This window comes from Phragmites australis, chromosome 19 (genome assembly GCF_958298935.1).
Source record: "Phragmites australis chromosome 19, lpPhrAust1.1, whole genome shotgun sequence".
Taxonomy (NCBI): domain Eukaryota; kingdom Viridiplantae; phylum Streptophyta; class Magnoliopsida; order Poales; family Poaceae; genus Phragmites; species Phragmites australis.
In genome coordinates, this window is record NC_084939.1 from 2,116,963 (window position 1) to 2,136,637 (window position 19,675).

The window sequence follows — 19,675 nt, forward strand, 5'->3', positions numbered from 1 at the left end:
TGTAATAGTGTTAGATGATGCTATAATAGTGTTATAGGGGATGAATTTTTAAAGTATTTGCTGGATATGGTATTAGAGAAATGGTTGTGGCAGTTGGAAAATAGTGAAGGCATGTGGCAGGAGATATTACGTAATAAATATCTTAGGTATAAGACTTTGACTCAAGTGAGTTTCAAGATAGGAGATTCACATTTTTGGGCCGGTTTGATGGAAGTGCAAAAATATTTGTTCCCTTTCTGTAGAAGTAAAATTGGTAATGGAGAGGGAGCCATATTTTGGGAAGATGTTTGGATAGGTAACACTTCTCTAGCCATGAAATACCCAAATCTGTATTACATAGCATATGAGAAAAATGTGACTATTGCAGAGATTTTTGAGAAAGGCCTCAAGAACATTAGATTCAGAAGGTCTCTGTGGAGACAAACTACATGATTGGGATAAAATCAAAACTGAATGTGGCAAATTAAATCTAAATGATAAGGATAATAAATTGATTTGGATTTTGACTAAAAATGGTGAGTTCACTGTTAAATCCTTTTATGTGTCCTTGAAATCCCAGACATTGGGTTTTAATTTTAAGTTCATGTGGAAAGTGAGGATTCCTCTTAATATCAAAATATTTATGTGGTTGTTCTATAAATAGAGAATCCTCACCAAAGAAAACCTGATGAGATGGGGATGGAAGGGGAATGAAAAGTGCCAATTCTGTGACAGTAAAGAAACGATTGATCATCCTTTCTTCTGATGTCCTCTAGCTAGGTTTGTTTGGAATGTAATCAAAGTTGCTTTTGGTCTGCTTGACAGCCCAGATTGGGGGGGGGGGCAAAAAGCTGGTTTTTGTAGAGTAGCGGCAATGATGTGGTCTATTTGGAAAACAAGAATTTTAGCATGTTTTGAAAGTAATATACCATATGATCTAGTTTCTATAATTTTTATTATCTATCACTGTATTAAAATATGGTCAATGATGCAGAAAAAACTACAAAACAGAGAGTTGCTGGAATCGGGGGCAAGACTTCTAGGACAGGTCGCGGTGAAGGTGTTTGATGCTGCGAAAGGATGGCGCCCTATCGTATACAATATTCAGGACTGAAAACGTGGAGGCATGACAGATGCTTTTGCGATGCTTCTTTTGTTGATGAAGTATAGAAGGCTGGAAGGACAAGTGAAGTGATCCATTGCCTATGTAAAAGTTGGATGTCATCTAAACTGATGGTGGTTTACCTTTTCTTTCATTTCGTTTCTTTTCTTTTCGTTTGTTATAAGTTTGTTTTGAACTTGGTTTCTATTAAAAGAAATCGGAGGGATCTTGCCCTTACCTTATCTTAAAAAAAAAGAGCTGTATAAGATAACTAGCAATGCTTTTCAATCTTAAAGTGATAGATGTCTTAGAAGTGTGAAGCTGTACTTTATATGACTAGTAAAATATTTATAAATAGTAAATATCTATATTATTCATTCTTTTTCAGTTATATTTTAGTGATATTACTACTTATTTGTTTTTATGTGTAGACAACTCGAATACAGAAGGAAATTGATAAAGTAAACCGGGTCCAAATTAAAAAATGATGTGGCAGCTAAATTCCAATAGATAATAAGAATGTAAATAATTGGACTAACCCGCAAATTTGCGCGGGATAATTGGCTGGTTTAAGTAACAGCAGCCCAGCCTCGCGGGCTTCTCGTCGGGGCAATTGAACGCCGGCGATTCGTTTGCTACGCGTGCATGTACATACGCGAGTACTGCTTCTCGTAATCCGTATTTTCGCACATCTCGAGACCGGCCGGTTTCAGAATCGAAACAGGAACAGATTAATAAATATGGGCGCGCCGCGGTTAGTATTCCGCGGGGCCATGCACGATCCGCGCGCCCGACGTCTCCCCGGCCGTCGCGCGCGCATGCAGCGTACGCGACCGACCGCTCGCGTGTCGTGCCCATAGCCATCTCGCCCATAAAATCATCTCGCCCTCCCTCGTCTCGCCATTGTAGCCAGCAACTTGCTCACGCGCACAGTACTCCAGAGTCCAGTCTCTATACGTCGCCGTGGGTAGTGACATGTCGAGCTCTGCCCCATCGGCCGTCGGCAGTGGCGACGGCGGCACGCCGGCGCTAAGCGCGTCGGCCATCGTCGCGGACGCCGTGACCGGGTCGCATGTGCTCAAGATCAACGGGTACTCCCGAACCAAGGGACTCGGCAGCGGCAAGTTCATCTGTTCCGGCATCTTCAATGTCGGAGGCCATCGCTGGTGTATCAAATACTACCCCGACGGTGAGGTGCCAGACTCTGCTGATTGGATATCCATGTATCTAAATCTTGATCATACCGATGCTTTGAATGTGAAGGCACGATTCAGAATCAGTTTACTCGACGAGATTGGAGAACCAGTGTCATCTTTCAGCGAAGGTAGCCAGATACGCACCTTCTCCAGCCAAATTGGTGGATGGGGTTTCAAAAATTTCATCGAAAAGAAGACATTGGAGGAATCGACCTATTTGAAAGATGATTGTTTCAGAGTCAGGTGCGATATCACCGTCACAAAGGAAATCCGTATTGAGGATGCCGCCATGCAATTCGTCACTGTGCCACCGTCCAACATTCACAGGCATCTTGGCCATCTCCTCTCGTCCGAAGAGGGGATGGATGTCACGTTTGAGGTCGACGGGGAGACCATTAGTGCACATAGGCTTGTGCTCGCTGCGCGGTCCCTCGTCTTCAAGGCCGAACTCTATGGTCCCATGAAGGAGAAGACCATGAGCCATATCCGAATCATTGATATGGAGGCAAGAGTGTTCAAGGCTATGCTCCACTTCATCTACACTGACTTGCTGCCTGAGATAGACAAGGATGATGCAGTGGTGATGGCTCAACATTTACTAGTAGCAGCAGATAGATATGGCCTGGAGAGGCTGAAGCTAATATGCGAGGACATGCTTTGCAACTACATCAACACAAGCACGGCTGCGACCACATTGGCCCTTGCGGAACAGCATGGTTGCCATGGGCTCAAGGAGGCATGCTTCAACTTCCTTGAGATATCTAGCAATTTTAAGGCACTAATGGCGAGTGATGGCTTTCAACATCTGATGAGCAGTTGCCCTTCTGTTCTCAAGGAGCTACTGGCCAAGGTTGTTCCATAACCGCTTCACCTTGAAGCAGAAGAATTTGGAGTCTATCCTTATCGTTCTTTACATGTCACTACTGTCTAATCTAATGTAATGGTTCGACTGCTGGGTTTAAGCTTGATCAGTGCTACAAATATCAAATATTTCAGCTTAACCATCCGCAATACTTTTTCTCCCACTTTTTACCTCTTCATGTTTAACTTGTGCTTTCGGCCACTGCATGTTTCAATCCAAAGAAAGGCCATCAGCGTGCCGATCCGATCATCTAGATTCTAATTAATTTTATGTAACTTAAGAACAACTGCAGATCTGCCATTAGGATACTTCGATCGACTCAAGAACAGCTGCTTAAGAGTTTCTTCTCTGATCTTGATAACCTAGTCGACAGCCCGCGTCCTTGCCCTTCCGAAATCTCTTGCATCTCTCTCCAACCAAACTGGCTACCGATTTAAGGAATCATATATAATTAATTAATTAATTGGCCAAGAGAAGAAGCCTCTTCTTTTGCTCTCAAAATCTAAAAATCACCACGTTAATCAGAGAAAAAAGAAAGCAAAATGTCATAAAAATCTATCACTGCTGTTATGAAAAAGTAACATTAATTATTAGAGTATATGATATATGATACATAAGGATTTATTTGTTATAGTCGGTTAGGATTAGATTCTATTCTATCTCTAGAGTTGCTTGACATTCAAGCCATCTGTACTCTATATATTCGGCTCTCGAAGCTCAATACAATAAATCGACCACATTAACCAATTCTCTACGTTTTCATAGTATCACGAGTTTAGGTTCTAATCCTAAGCCACAAACCCTAGTCACCACCAGCTTCCACACCGCACACCCCTAGGGAGATCGATCTCTATGACCTCCGTTGGGCGCAGCGCCGCCCGTATCTAGGGTTCGCGCCGCCGATCGTGTTGATCGGCCACCCAAGAGAGTCTTTTACCAATCCGTTGATCGGATTTCTCTCTCTCGCTGGTCATTGATCAACGTTTCTCTTTGGTTTTACGGATCCAAGATCGGTTTGCGTCGCCCGTCACCCATCGTCTTCGCTCCTCTACTCTGACCTCAGCTTCGACAGCCGGCTCCTCCACCCGTCCAACCTCGTCGGTCCCCATCGCCGTGTTCTCTGTGTGGTCACCGTCTGTTCGCCATGACGACCACGTCTCCACGCCATGTCGTCTGCACCGTCCACGCACTGGTCGTCGCGCTCGACCATCGACACGTCACCGGTCTCCGTCTTTGCACTGTCCACGCGCCTGGACTGGCGTGCCAAACCACGTCATCCCCGACCACACCCTTCTCCATGCCTCCACCTGTGCGGCGTAGCTAGGCGCACAACACTCCAAGGGATGCCTCACGCGTCGCTACCCTGCCACTCCATCCGCACAGCGCTCCATGCCGACTCGTCTTCATCGTCGCCTCCACCACTCAGGATGCCTTCGCCACAAACGTATCGTGTGCCCTCGATCTAATCAGCCGATTGCGCGCAGCTCCTCTAGGCCGATCGGCAGCGGCTCCCGTCCTCCTCGACTATGCGTGTAACCTCTTCCCGAGAACTAAGGTTGCCGCTGTGTTTCCTTTGGGATGCAATGTTGCCGCCCATGGCTGTGCCTTCGCAGACCGAATGGAGGATCCCGTCATCGCTCTTCATCGCCGTCCCGTGCGCCACGACGCTTTGGCCGATCGACGTTGCCTCTCTCAGCACGTCATCACCTCAGTCATTGGTGCCCTTGGTCTTCGTCACGTTGTTCGGGTGTTCCTCGCCGGCTTCTTTGAGCACCACCGCCATGCTGTCCAGGGCACCGACATTGCCGCTCTAGGCCGCTGGTTACGTCTCTATCACCTTTGTCCAGCACAACCTCTCACCAACATCGCAGTCTACTCCTCGACCTCTTCGTCTACTCCGACAACTGCGGGCTGCATCGGCACCTTCTCCTCCTCGCCGCTTTGTGCACCGCGACCGTTGAGGTCTCCTCTACTATTCGCTCAGACACTGGCGCATGGTTGGCCTTCTTACCTTCGCGCACCTAGTACTGGCAACATCAGTGCGTGCATTTGTCCCCGATGCGTTCACGGGCCTAGCAAACCCAGTGCACGCCTTGTCCTTGACGGCCTCGATTGTGTTGACTTCGGCATTGACCTCTTCTTCTATGACTGCCTTGTCCGCGTCACCGTCTTCTTCCCTCGAGCCTCCATGCTCCCGTCACCATTAGGGCCCTTGCGCTCGTGCCTTCATGTGCGGCTCCCTCTACCACGACAACCCCGACTACAGCTATGTCGACCACAGCTATCTCACGCACGACATCCTCGACCACGGCTATTCACCTCGCTCTCGGCTACCTCGACATCAGGCACAAAGTGTTGCCATATACATGAGCAACTCATTGGTTTTCCAGTCATAGCATCTGCATCGTGCTGTTTCGATTGCGGGGGGATGTCATTCGCCTTCCTCTCCAATCTCATCGTCTGCGACACTCCTGCTGCGACTGCAAGGGAATGTTAGAGTATATGATATAAGATACACAAAGATCCATTTGTTATGGACGGTTATAATTAGATTTCATCCTGTCTCTAGGCTTGCTTGATATCCAAGCCATCTATACTCTATATATTTCGCTCGAGACTCAACGCAATATATTGACCACATTAACTAATTATCTACTCTTTCATTAATATATCAGAAATGCTTGCCTACGTACGTCTGGAGCATATGACGTTTTGTTGGGCCGTCCCATGTATTGAATCCAAAAATATAATCCATTTGAGTTAATTTTTGTGTCCTCGTATCTTCAATGTTTCAAACATTCAAGCTTAATATTCCATATGTAATAGAAATTTATTGCCATAGTTATTTTCGTATGTTGCATTCTACAATCTTTTGCGTACAGATCCGAACTCGAAAAAAGTATTTATTTGAGTTAATTCTTATATTTTGGCATCTCTAATGTTTCATACGTTCAAATTTAATGTTTTAGACGTTATGAAAATTTATTGCTATAGTTATTTTCATATGTTGCATCCCGGAATCTCTTGTGTACAGATCTGAACCCGAAAAAATTATCCATTCGAATTAATTCCTATATTTTCATATCTTCAGTATTTTAGACATTCAAATTTAATATTTCAGACGTTATGGAAATTTGTTGTAGAAGTTCTTCGAGAATGTTTCACACGTCGTCCGACGAAATTAACTCAAATGGATAATTTTTTCAGTTTCGTTAATTACTTTTTGGTGTATGTATTTCGATGTTACAAAAGTTAATTTTTGATGTTGCAGAAGTTCTTTGACAATGTTTCAAAGAACCGTCCGAGGCTGCGTCTGGATTGGAGTCCGGGCGCTAGCAGCCCCGTTAATATATCCCTATGCATGTTTCTTTATTATCCACCTATGCTATTATTAAATATCTATTATCTTAGTTATTGTTAAAAAAAAAGTATACACATTAACTCTCAAAGCCTAAAAATTACCACGTAAATTGTGGAAAAAAAATGAAGAACCATATGTTACTACGAAATGAAGGAAACAAAACACACGACAAAAGAGAAAGCCATCTATGCTTTTATCTCGCGACATGCTTCGGCCAAGCCATGATCCCGACTCACGATGATGCAGAGGCATGGAAAAATTGAACTAGATCCTCGGTGGCGGCGTGGTCGTCGCTGCCTTCCACCGTCGCATGCCTCTGCCGGCTGCTCCACGACCACGCCAGGCTTCGGCACCGCTTCAACATCGGCGGTTGACGCCATGCAGCCGATCTAGAATTGGCTACGCATGCACGCAACAGAACACGAGCGCTGCGAGGGCAGCGTGGCCTGATGCCTCCGCGCGGACATGGCCTCCCGTGCCGTGATTGTTTTTCCACCGATGGCGCAGACGACACCGCAGAAGGCATATATCACCGGCTTGGATCGAAGGGCAAGGGCTGCCGAAGAAAGCCATATATATCGAGGTGATATAGGTTCAGTTTGGGTTGGATTCGTGGAACCAAGATTGATTCCTTGCCATATATATCGAGGTGATATAGTCGCGAGGTGTGGTTTCATCTCCTGCAACCTGCAGGGTTACAACGTCTTGCTCCGCGAATGGAGGTGGAAATCGCTGACTGGTGGTTGCCAACTCGAAAGCAGGTTCACAAAGATCTTAGGCATGGTCTCGATTCTCTCTTCGTCCTTGGTAGTTGGTTCATTTGGAAGGAGAGAAATCAGCGAGTTTTCAGCAACACAGCGGCGCTGGCCGGTGAGCTGTGTAGGAAGGTTTGGGATGAGGGGCGCTGTTGGATTCGTGCTGGGAACAGACGTCTGTTGCACCTCCTACTAGTCTAATTCTCTGCTTCCTCTTCGGCGTGCGTCGTGTTTGTAATTCCATGTAAATATGTAATGTGCTGGTACCTTACCCTGTTGGCGGATGAGCTACAGGGGTGTTGAACTGTAATGTTAGCTGTGCTTCTTTGCCTCTCTTGATGAAAAAACACGCCAAGGCGTTTTCTCGAAAAAAGATTGATTCCTTGCGTTTAGCTAGATTGGTTAGGTTGTTCCTTGGTTTGGATTGGCCTCGTGGATCAGAGCATCTCGTGTATGGTAATGGTAGCAGAGAGGAATATATAAATCCTTGCCGTGTTTTCATGAAGCCCGTAAAAATAACTTGCAGTTTAATTTGATGTGCACCCGTTGGCCAGGTTGTGAACGCAGCTGAAGGAGACGAGGGAAACCAAGGTGTAGCACCTCAGCGTCAGGACATATGTACGACGTGTTCTTGCATAGAACCTGCTGCTCCCCGCTGCCGGCACTCTATCGAGATACTGCTGACGTGCGACAAGATCTGATGCCTGTGGAGATTGGCATGTTCTACAAGATCTGATGCCCCATGACGTGCGACTTCGCTTATCTACCGATGCTGCCACGGCGAGCTTCAAGCGCTGGCCAGCCGGTCCGCGCAACACAGGAGGCGTACAAGAATACAAACATGGGTGGATACATCTCTATAATATTTTTGGTATGAGTAGAAAGATGCATCAATGAGAACACTGCTAAGAACAAGCATTGCATAGGTGAAAAATAAGATCAAATTGCTGCACAGCCACAGACATTTATCATACCAACCACGGACCTCTGCCTACGTTGTATCAAAGTTTAGCATTAATCAGCAACTAGTTACACTGTAGCCTGATCAAGTAGCAGGAACACGAAAGCCACACCTACTCCGAAAGTGATCATAGCAACTACTTAAGCAGCCACGTAAGTGGCGAGGCGGCGCTGTGGCGAGTGGACTACCTCGATAATACGGTGAGACGGCAGGCGGCGGCCAGCGAGCGTCACTGCGGCGAGTCGTCGGGCAGCACTGCGAGAGGGTTGGACGGCGGCCAGAGGGAGGCGATGCGTCTGGCTTCTGGAGGAACTTCAACCGAATGACAACGAGTTGGCGGCTAGGGAACTTATATGTGGTGTGGATCTGAATGCGCGGTCTGATGAAGTAATGAGCCGGCTAAGAAGAGCCTTAGGTGGAGTGATCACTACTTAAAAAAAATCCTTCACCATCGACTCATAAAAAAGTTTTACTGCCGATTTTAGAGTTAGCAGTAGGCAACAGGTAATGATAATCCCCGATTATCACTGTCGGTCCAGGGATCGGTAGTGAAGGGTTTATCACTGCTGGCTAAAGCCAAATCGATGTTTCTGGGATCGGAAAAATTAAAAAAAAAATTGCACCCGAGTCACAAGTCACGTGATTTTTCGCGCGAAATACGAGTGCGTGCGGTTCGTGACACTCAAACCCGGAACCTCTCAGGTCGCGCAATATGTCCTTACCATCCCACTATAGAAATACTAGTGATATCATTAGAATATGCAATCCTTTTAACATCTTCTATCTGAAACTTCAAATGATTATTTGTATATGTAAATGATATCAAATGAAAAGGTTTTCAACCTCAAAGTTATAGATCTCGTCGAGGGCTACAGTCTGATATAAAATTTGTTTCCATCCGATTTCGTATGAAAAAATTATAAATTTTTTAAAATAAACTATCATTCGCTATCACTACCGACTCTAACCACAAACCGACAGTGATACTATCACTGTCGGCTCTAACCACCAACCGACAGTAATACTTAACGATTATCACTACCGGAGTTAAAATGTTGACTCGACTTAGTTATAAAATATAACGAGTTGATCGGAGCTAGCCCTTAGAGCTTTTTGTCCACCCCTAACCACATCAACAAGGCATGCGTGGATCGGCATACAACATGCAGGGCAGAACCAGGGATGATGGTGCCTTCATTTGCCACGACTTCAGGGGCAAGACGAGGTACCACGTGGGCAAGGAAATCAGGCAGGGCTGTTTATGTGGGTTATCATCGATACTAATAATCATACAGGGCAAGCTACTCTTTCGTGTTTCTAAAATTTTATCATATGCGATTATTCTTCCATAATAATTTTTGCATATATTAAGTAAACAGACAACAAACAGAGAGAGAAAAAAAAGGGAAAATATGCATCAATTATTTCGTGGATGCATATCATAAAAATTTATTGGGCATAAACATTAAAAACATTATCATGTTGTCTTCTGTTCGTCTACTTCCTTGACTTGCAAAGTTTATTGGAGTCAAATGGTTCCGATCAAGTGAGCTTTTCTAAGAATACTTAGGATATGCCAAAAATTTCTATTATAGGTATCTCCTAACTTCAGAGCTACAACAAACAACAATAGATAACATGATGCCAGTCGGTACCTCTAAAAATACCATAAGAAAGCTCATAATAGAAGAAACAACATCAAATATGTAGGTCACATTGCTAGTTAAATTTAATTAGGATTGAGATTGCAGTCATACAAATCCGGTCGTACTTCCGCCATATACATGCATACTGGCAACTAGCAAGGCAAATCCTAGTATGCACGAAACGATGCCCTCACTACTTTTGTATTTCTTTAGGAGATCTTTACACTACCGTAGAGAAGATAATCATTGTCGATTTAAAATCTGTATTACTGCTGGGTTTTGAACTAGCAGTAACTGTGTATATAACTGTTGGTTCATGTAACGAATCGACGGTGATATAAACTATCACTGCATATTTTTTAGCTTATTTTACTGATTGATATACTTATCATTACTGGTTCCAGCTACGAACCGATCGTGATACTCAATTCAGGGAAATTTATAGGAAATAATTTAACCGAACTTTATATTACTAATGTCTAGAATTAGAGTGTTATATCACACTAATCTATAATAAATCACTAAATCCATCGTTGTATAGCAAAAACAAAAGATATGCACGACTGCGCGTAAAAAACTTTAAACCCCTGCGCGCAAAAACTCTAAACGCACGCGTCTACTGGTCAGTCACGACGGTGAAGTAGTCGTCATCGTCCTCGTCCTCATCCTCGCCATCGCCGCTATTGTCATCCTCACCGTCATCGCCAGCCTCCTCTCCTTCTCCTCCTCATCCGAGCTCGACCGAGGCCTCTTCGCCTTTGGTTCGTTGAGGCTAGTCCCACATGCCGTTGTCCTGGGGGGGGGATCCCGTTGATTCACCGGAGTCCGAGGTTTGCACCTGGTTCGAGCTCTCTAATGGAGCCTCTACCTCGTCGTCGGACAACGGCGTGGGTGTGGGTGGTGTGGTCGGAGAAGGTGGCAGCGGAGGCGGCAGTGGAGTGGCCGAAACAAGAGAAGAGGCGCGTGGATCCATCGCGGCGGCGGCGATAGAGGGGAGAGGGTGAGATCAAGAGCAATCAAGTGAGAGTGAGGGCATCAAAGTGTGAAATATTTAATGCACTTGGGAGAAGCCGGGCAAGCGGGTATATGAATTTGTACGATTTTTAGGATATCACTATCAGTTTGTAACAACCGATAATAATAACCATTATCGTTGCTAGTTATTAAAAATGTGTCTTTTTATGAACTCGTATCACTGTCGGTTCTAACGAAGAACCGACGGTAATAATTTGCCAAAGATGCTAGAACTGATGAATTGGCGGTTGGCAATTCCCTTGGTCGTGCTGTACCCATCGATGGTGAGCACGTGCGACCCGGCCACTTCATTGGCGACGATCTCCGACGCGCTAGGCTCCGGCGCACCGCCGGCGCCGCTTCGGACGGCAGGCGTGGAAGAGATCGGCATGTGGTTGGAGGACAAGCCTAGCACAGCCAACAAGGTGAGGAAACAAGCAGAAGGAGAGACCGTGCGTACGTCGGTGCAGCAACAGCGAATCGATCGAGGGATCGAGAGGGTTTTATGAGCGGACACGCAGAGGAGCTGGAATCCCATACGACACGCTGAACCCTGGTCCGATGTTAAACTCAAAATTTCCCGCTAAAAAAATCAAAATGGCCTCGAGTGTTAAACTTCGATTTATACGTTTGGACTTTATTTTTGTTCAAAAGAACATTTGGACTTCATCACCGACTACTAGAAATCATACACAGATGAATTGAAAGTTAAATTAAAGTCCTTAATATAAATAGCGATAATCATTAAAGTTGCCCAACCTTGAAACTAGACTAAATGGTAGTAACATTAGACTGGATTATTTAGCATAAAAAGAGGAATAATCATATCTCCTAAATGTTGCTGCCTTCAAGATGAAGATGTCACAGAGCGAGCTTGGCGAGCAACTCCTTGAGAACGGACGGGCAACTATTTGTCAAATGCTCAAAGCCACCAGTCGGTATGTCTGTCTTCAGATTGCTACCGGACATGAGAAAATTTAAGCATGCCTTCTAGAGCCCATGGCAACTATGCTGCTCAGCCAATGCCAATATTGTCCCAACAGTGCTCGTGTCGATGTGGTTGCAAAGCTTGTCCTCGCAGATTAGCTTCAGCCTCTCCAGACTATATCTATCTGCTGCAACGAGTAAATGTTGCGCCATGGCCATTGCTTCACCGTCCCCTACCTCAGGCAGCGAGTCGGTGTACACGAAGTGGAGCAAGGCCTTGAACACTCCTACTTCTACGCCTTCGATCCACACGCAAACCGCAGTGTTCTCCCTCATCGGGCCAAACAGCTGCGCCGTGAAAACCGGCGACCGAGCAGCGAGTATGCTCCTATGCGCCGAGAACGTCTCTCCGTCCACCTCGAGCGCGATGTCCGCACCCTCTCCGCTCGAGAGGAGATGGCCGAGATGGCAGTGCATGTCGGGCGGCGGCACGACCACGGACCTTTCGGTGGCAGTGGCATCCTCTTTGCTGATCTCCTTCAAGACGCGCGGTGATGTCTCACCTGACCCTGAAAGAGGCATCCTCTTTCCGAAGGTAGCACGAGTGCTCTAGCGTCCTCTTCTGGATGAATTCATGGACCCCCCCCCCCCCCCCCACAGTAGCCCTTGCAGGTGAACTTCTGTATGCAGTTGCTGCTGTGGTTGTAGGATGGCACCGGCTGGTCGTCACGGTCGAGTAAGCTGAACCTGTATCGTGCCTTGACGTCCGGAGCGTAGGTTTGATCGAGCTGTAGGTAGATGAAAAACCAGTCGGCTCTGACAAAAGATTCTACCCCTGGTAGGGTTGAAAAAGGAGCGGATATTTTCTGCTCCATATCTTAAAAAACGAATATGGGTGATTTTCTTCGGATACGGATATAGATATTTCTTATCTGGATAAGAATATGAAAACGTTTTCGGTTCGGATACGAAAATGATAGCCAATCAGAGATAACAACATTCAAATGACTATATTTTTCAAATTATAAGTCAAATTTATGTTTTGACTGTACTATTATTATCCTTATAATTAAATCTACAAAATAAGATCTCACTTAACTATATTTGATAGGAAAAATTTTATATGACAAGTGAACTCCACATGTCATACTTAATTGCCTCAAATTTTGGTATGGTTGTAATTCAAATTTATTTATAATTTAAGGGGTCTTTTATTATTTGACAGATATCTAGATTCGTATTTGTATTTGATTCGTATTCATGTCATATTTGTTTTTGATATTATCCGTATTTGAAATTTTCGTATTCGTTTTTGTTTCCGATTAAAAATAAAGATAAGGATATGAAATAAGTATAATTTTTTTCACCTACATCTCAGCATAAACCTCAACACAAATTAACAGTCTAGATAAACCATACTTGCATCCCTAGTAAAATTTTCGTGTTCGACTTTGGTCGTATGAAAATTGGGCGTTGCTCCTACGGCTGAAAACAGGTTCAATCTCACTCCAATTTTTAAGGTTGGATGAGAATCCACTGGTTCACAGCTTGTCTTCGTTGCCTGTCCAGAACTCGACGTGGTGGGCCCCTGCCCCGCCCCTCCCGCTGCCTCACCGGCGCCGCCACCGACTCCGACCAGGCCCCAAGGCAAGCCGCCGCCCCGCCACCACCACCACCCAATGCGGCCGCTGTCGACGCAGCCGCCCGCCTCTAACGACTTGAGGTAACGGCGAGGAGATTTACATGGAGATCACCGGAGAGCTCGCGTGCGGCGCTGGTGCAGGACGTGACGGCGAATCGTGGGAGGGCGAGAGGTTTTGGTGCGTGGTGAGGCGCATGGCAAGCAACGCGTGTCTCCAATGTAGTCGGGACTGGAAATGATTACGATTACTGATTCGTGCTAGTTAGTATACTAATCCTCGTTTAATTTTATTTTAATCAGGAAATTGGAAGTTAAACATGAAGTGGCTAAGGAGAATTTTTTTTAAAAAAAAATGGGGCATTCCGAGAATTGAACTCGGGACCTCTCGCACCCTAAGCGAGAATCATACCACTAGACCAAATGCCCTGTTTGTGCAGTGCCCTTTTCTCCAACAATACAGCATGTAACTTCTTACCAGCATATAGACACAGAAAGTGTAGAACAACAGTCACTGTGCAAGATGCGTCTGCACTGCGACAGCGTCTAGCAGCATGTCAATACAAAGTTATGGCCACACCCGTGACAACCCTGGCATCTAGTGACACTACAAGTTCAAGTTGAAGCTCTCTTGGAACATAGCACCCTCATATGCATACACAGCAACCTCTGAACGTTGTGAGACATGTATGTGGTCCAAACTCCAAAAGCTCATCTTCAGACCACTCAGGATCATCCAGACCTCTGAATTTGCATTGCAAAAGAAGGATTTCAGGTTGGGGATTCCGAGAATTGAACTCGGGACCTTTCGCTCCCTAAGCGAATATCTTACCACTAGACTAAATCCCCAGATATGTTCTATGAATATCTGCAAAGTTTCTGACAATAATTCAGATAGAAAATTTACAGGCTTTACTTTCATCTTTTATGTCTTCTAAGGGTTAGTGCAGTGGTAAATGTTCTGTTAATTTACTGTGGATGACGTTGCACTGTTGGAAGCAATGCAGTCTTGGTTCAGAAAGGAGCAGGTGTGAGTGTAACTAGGAAAAGAGAACTGGAAGTACATAATATCATATAAATTCTTTCATACTCATGTTTTGGGATGGAATCTCGAACGCCGATGTGCTAGCAATGCACGTACAACTAAGGTTTCGAGAGGTCTAGTGGAAAGGGATCGACTAGAGTTTCAGTGGCTCAACCATACGCACCCCTACCCACACCTCTGCTTATATAGATCCTACTATGGGCTCACACATTGGAATCCCATTAGGACTTTAGTCACTCACGAATCACAATCCCTTTAAACCCTCTTACGGATCCAATCTGCGTGTCTGGTTCCGACCTATTGAGTGTGTGACCCGTCAGGTTCATATACAAATAACTATGACTCAAAAACCCCTTTCTAAACCAAAATCAACAGTGGTCCCTAGCAGGGCTTATTATCTCCTGAATATACATAAAGATTATATTGGCGGAACATTGATATACACATGCACCAATCCCTTTGCCTCATGATATCAGTCAAGCTCAAGGCGAGACACATGTCATCCTTGTGATAGCTTGACCGTTCACTTAATCTTGTAGCGGATTACTCAACTTATGATTAACTCTTTAATCACATTAGCATGTATATGCACTTTCTAATCCAATCACATTGAGAGGACCAAAGATATCTCTCTCATTATATAGAAGAATAAATTCTATCTTAATCACTTACACCCAACGACATGTTTCATGACAAACTCAAAAGCTACCTTTGTGATTACCTAGTCAAGCAATAGTGTTTGACAGCCCCTAACTGTGCCATTACATATTCTGGGAATTAATGATGATCTCAGATTTAAGGATCATGTAGGTACACCATTTGATATTACAATTGATGACACATTATATAACAATCCCAACAGTATATTAAGATAAGTATATTCAACACCACATTATCTAACATGTGTCTACATTATTAATTTGATATCTCTATATCTATGATCTGTAAAATATGATCATTAATCAATACATGTGCTAGTCTGTGAATCGCTATTGTTCAATTTAATGATATAAGACTAGAGATCATTTAGAATAACATCATAATAAAATAAAGACTTCACAAACAAGTTGCATACTTGCTAATCAATGTAAATAATAATTATCCAAGGAACCGAATAACATATTATTTAAAACATAAACATAGAAGTGATATAATCATTTCTACAGTTGTCTCTAGAGCATATCACCAACAATTACTACTAGATAACTAACATAAAAACACTAAGTCAAGCTACTAAACTAAAATCTCTTTTTATAGTGCAGCCAAAGAAAATAAACCCCTATACATAAGTGATACTCTCAACACTACGATCACTTATCTAAACAATATATGCTTATATTTTAAAGAAGCTCTTCTTTGATCTTAAATTACTACTCTTTGAGATGTTTGATATCCCCAAAACATCACATAGTATCTATAAGACTGAATCTTACATACTAGTAACTATATTGATCCTATTAATTATGTTGATATTAATTATCAAAATCAGTAACTCAATACTAAGGTTATTGATTTTACACGGCACAGAGAAGAGAGGACGGGAGGAAGACGACCAATTTTTGGACGGTTTGAAGATATGGGCGAAACAGAGACGGGCAGTGGTTGGGCTCAATGATGTCGGTGATAGGATGGCTGATTTGCTTGGACGGATTGCTGGATATTTTTCCTTGCTTTGCCCAGTGCAAATGTTTCTTCCTCCGTGGGTGCGGCGGCGGCGCTCCGTCACGGGAAAGAGAGAACTAAGAGGAAGACAGCGATGCTGGGTGTCCGACTCAACTTTGATTTGAGTGGCGACGCAGGGAGGTAAAGAGGGTTTGGGACTGGGAGGCAGCGGATTGGTGTGGTGGCGTTCCAGCTGCTATGCTGCGAGAGAAAGTAGAGGAAAGAGCACGCCGGCGCTGGCCTGGTTCAGCCGGAAGAAAGGAAGAAGGAAATGAAGGTGGAGGAAGTGCATGACATGTGGGGCCGGGCCATGTCATCGTCACAAACATTGTCAAAACCGCTGACACGTCATCGACAAGGGAACTGGAACCACGTAAAATGGGCTCGGGGTGTAAAATGCTTCGATATAATTGATAGTTCAAGGGCTAAAAGTAAATAGTGTTGAAGTTAGGATAAAAATTAGATAAACACAAGAGTTGTGCTAAAAAGGACTTATTCCTTTCATTTATTAGCTATTTGGTGTGGTAAGAAAGTCCGAGTATTCCATATTACTCCTTTTGTTAAAAATAGTAGACATATTTATTTAAGACTCGTTTTTCGAATTTAGATTTTAACTAAGATTTTCTTAAAAAAATTATGTCATTTATAGCTATAAAATCTATATAATATTAAATCATTTTAAATTGTAAATCTAATTTTTATACACTAGACATTCTTATAAATTGATTCAATATTAATCAAAGTACATAAAATTTTGATTTTTTAAAATAACATACATCTACTATTTTTAAACGGAGAGAGTAGCCCTCAAGAAAAGTTACAAGTCGCTGAAGGCAAAAACTGACACATCTTTATTCCTGAAAAGTAACTATCAGCTACGCTTGCAGCCTCAGACATCCGAAGAACGAGATCATCAGGTACAGCACCGCACACGGCTCCCACAGAAAGCACCGCAGAAGATCTCTCACGCGCCAAACCTCTTCCTGTCGTGTGGGGCATTGTAGTCAATGTGGGGGCCCGCGGGGATAATCCGATAGGGATTTATAGATGGATGACTCCCGTAGTAGTGCTTCCTGATGTGCTCCATATTCACCGTGCTGCTCATGCCAGGGGTCTGGTAGATATCCTTGACGTAGTTGAACAGGTTCAGGTACTCTCTGAGGAGCTTCTTGTTGCATTTGAAGTGAACGGCGTAGACCTGTCGAAAACGTTTCGCAACTCTAATTGGTTAGGTTAATCTTTGTACAGGGAACATCAAACTTGAAGAAACTCACTCTCATTCAGCTGCATAGATTAATCCTATCTTCATAAAACTGAAATAAAATAATTCAACAGGCTCTACCAGATGGGAGTTAGATAATACAGAAAATGAGGCGAGGTACAGTTTAGTTCTCGCTGTGTTCTCGCATTCGATGTGCCCATGAAAAAGATCAGGCTGTCTATCTAGTTTTGTATTTTCTCTAAATTGAAATATCAACACAATACACAAGAAACAGAGGACGAAATGAACCTTCTGATAGTAGTAACCATAATTATTATATTTTATCTTGTCCCTTCATTCATATGCTCATGTGTAATCTTGCAGAATTTGCAATCACTCCCACAGTTCTCAAATATCTGGAGAACTTTATTAAATTTGCACAGGCTATAGTTGAAATTGGTTTAGGAAACACCTAAAAGGGGAGATTGATTGGATACACCTATGCACCAAACCAATGCAAGGGTTAAGATTTTAAGACTACTGTTTCCAGTAGTTGGATAAGATAGCAATCTCTAGCATAATGTCTAACACACTGTATACTAAGATAGCAATCTCTAGCATAATCTCTAGTATTTCTATGCAGCACGACGAATGAAGGCCTGAAAACAGAAAAAAGTAAAGGCAAAAAGAACACAACAAGAACAATATCACAGGTGGAGGTCTGTATTCTGATGACTGGTTCGCAAGAGCTCACTAGTTTCACCTTTCACGCAGTTGTTCAGCTCAGCACGTTACATATGGGCAATAGCACGGAAGTACGGAACAAATCTAGCATCACTACAGAATTAAATCACAAAGTTTTCCCCTGCTAGAAATTCGTACCTCATCGAACCGTATAAGAGTCACAAACAGGCGGATATCAGCTTCGGTCAGTTGGTCGCCGCATATATACCGTTGCTTGCCAAGAATTTCCTCACATTTGTCCAGAGCTTCATACAATCTCGTCACAGCCTACACAAATTGAACAACAGAAGGTCTGGTTAGCATGGGGGATCCACTCTGATTTATTTTGACAAGTCCCTGTCTCCGAGAAACCGTAATCGATGTACCTCGTCATATGGTCCCTGCTTCTTGGCAAAGCCGCACTTGTACACTCCGTTGTTTATGGCGTCGTAAACCATCTCATTGACCTCATCGATGGAGGCCTGGAGGTGAGCCGGGTAGAGATCCAGCCCGGGGTTCTCGGCGATGTCGTTGAACTCGGTGTTGAGCATCCGGATGATCTCTGAGCTCTCGTTGTTCACCACGGTCTTGAGATGCTTGTCCCACAGGACCTAGAGTGAGATTGGCAACAAGATCAGCCTAATTGTTGTAGCGGAAATGAAAAGAGGGGCTCTTCTCTTGCTTCAGGGTTCAGACTCACAGGAACAGTTGGCTTCCCGGCGTAATTTGTGCTGGCGATTTCGTAGAGCTCCCTGATGCTCTTGGCGCCGTTGAAAGGATCCGGCTCGGCGCCGGGCTCCTCGTCGGCGGTGGCGGGGAACACCCACCCCAGATGGTCGTCAGTCTCTTTGGTCCTCTCAAAGATGGGCTTCACCGCCTGCGATTCATACATACACACAGAACAGGCAATCGAACAAGAAATTGAAATCAATCGATGGCTGAACCCATGAAATGAGACATAAGAGGGCATCTGTTGTGTGAGTTACCGTGACGCCGATGGCGTTGTCTAGCCCCTTGAGCTTCAGGAAGGCAAGACACCGGGACGCCCAGGGGCACGCGTAGGAGACGTAGAGGTGGTACCTCCCCGGCACAGCGGGGAACCGGGAGGAGGCGTCCCTGGACACCGAGCTCCGGAAGGTGGACGGCGACCGATCGAAGGCGCCAGTGTCGGTGACCTCGTCCAGCGCCGACCGCGCCATCTGACGCATCAACAAAAGCAGAGCACATGGATCCAAGAGTCGGTCAACAACGCCAGCTTGATAAGCCTCACCGTCGCCGGAATGATTTCTTGGTTGAGGTGAAGCAAGCGCAGGTGGTTGGTTACCTTGACGGCCGTGGAGGACAAGCGCGAGCCGGCGGAGAGCGTCCGGGCGGCGAGGAGGCGGCCGATGAGGAGGTGCGAGGAAGGGGCGGCGACTGCCAGTAATCAATTGGGTAGAGTACGGCGGTGGTGGTGCGGATATTAATCAATTGAGTATTATATTGTGCATGAAGTGGAGGCGTGGGGCAGCTGGGATGCTTCGGTGGCGACTGCCGAGGCGAACCTGGTGCAGAATAGCGGGAAAGTGGGGGCGGCTTGCTTGGAGGAAGCGTGTTTGACCG

General features: G+C 44.7%; 3 protein-coding genes and 2 non-coding genes across 5 annotated transcripts; 1 reads left to right on the forward strand and 4 right to left on the reverse strand.

Annotated features, from left to right (window-relative positions):
* The first annotated feature begins 2,034 nt into the window (after positions 1-2,034).
* On the forward strand, positions 2,035-3,139 carry LOC133900922 (BTB/POZ and MATH domain-containing protein 2-like). Its single transcript, XM_062342212.1, has one exon. It carries the CDS (start codon positions 2,057-2,059, stop codon positions 3,137-3,139), a length of 1,083 nt encoding a protein of 360 aa, XP_062198196.1. The 5' UTR covers positions 2,035-2,056.
* Positions 3,140-11,866: 8,727 nt separating this feature from the next.
* LOC133901022 (BTB/POZ and MATH domain-containing protein 1-like) lies at positions 11,867-12,280 on the reverse strand. The gene has a single exon (XM_062342316.1). It carries the CDS (start codon positions 12,278-12,280, stop codon positions 11,867-11,869), a length of 414 nt encoding a protein of 137 aa, XP_062198300.1.
* Positions 12,281-13,799: 1,519 nt separating this feature from the next.
* On the reverse strand, positions 13,800-13,871 carry TRNAP-AGG (transfer RNA proline (anticodon AGG)). The gene has a single exon. It is a non-coding gene; the product is annotated as a tRNA-Pro (tRNA).
* A 348-nt stretch (positions 13,872-14,219) lies between these two features.
* Positions 14,220-14,291, reverse strand: TRNAP-AGG (transfer RNA proline (anticodon AGG)). Its single transcript has one exon. It is a non-coding gene; the product is annotated as a tRNA-Pro (tRNA).
* A 2,570-nt stretch (positions 14,292-16,861) lies between these two features.
* LOC133900552 (uncharacterized) lies at positions 16,862-19,560 on the reverse strand. Its single transcript, XM_062341727.1, has 6 exons — positions 19,398-19,560; positions 19,060-19,272; positions 18,774-18,950; positions 18,460-18,684; positions 18,233-18,361; positions 16,862-17,347 (listed from the first exon to the last, which is right to left on the reverse strand). The coding sequence occupies exons 2-6, from the start codon at positions 19,270-19,272 to the stop codon at positions 17,114-17,116; spliced, it is 978 nt and encodes a 325-aa protein (XP_062197711.1). The 5' UTR covers positions 19,398-19,560; the 3' UTR covers positions 16,862-17,113.
* Positions 19,561-19,675: the final 115 nt, after the last annotated feature.

What these genes read in the sequence shown, in the direction of transcription:
- LOC133901022 (XM_062342316.1), bottom strand. Translation starts at nt 12,280, where the DNA reads ATGCACTGCCATCTCGGCCATCTCCTCTCGAGCGGAGAGGGTGCGGAC.
- LOC133900922 (XM_062342212.1), top strand. Translation starts at nt 2,057, where the DNA reads ATGTCGAGCTCTGCCCCATCGGCCGTCGGCAGTGGCGACGGCGGCACG.
- LOC133900552 (XM_062341727.1), bottom strand. Translation starts at nt 19,272, where the DNA reads ATGGCGCGGTCGGCGCTGGACGAGGTCACCGACACTGGCGCCTTCGAT. An exon ending in ACAACGCCATCGGCGTCACG is followed by an intron (nt 18,951 to 19,059) that starts GTAACTCACACA and finishes TATGAATCGCAG; the next exon opens with GCGGTGAAGCCCATCTTTGA. An exon ending in CTCTTATACGGTTCGATGAG is followed by an intron (nt 17,348 to 18,232) that starts GTACGAATTTCT and finishes CGTTTTCGACAG; the next exon opens with GTCTACGCCGTTCACTTCAA.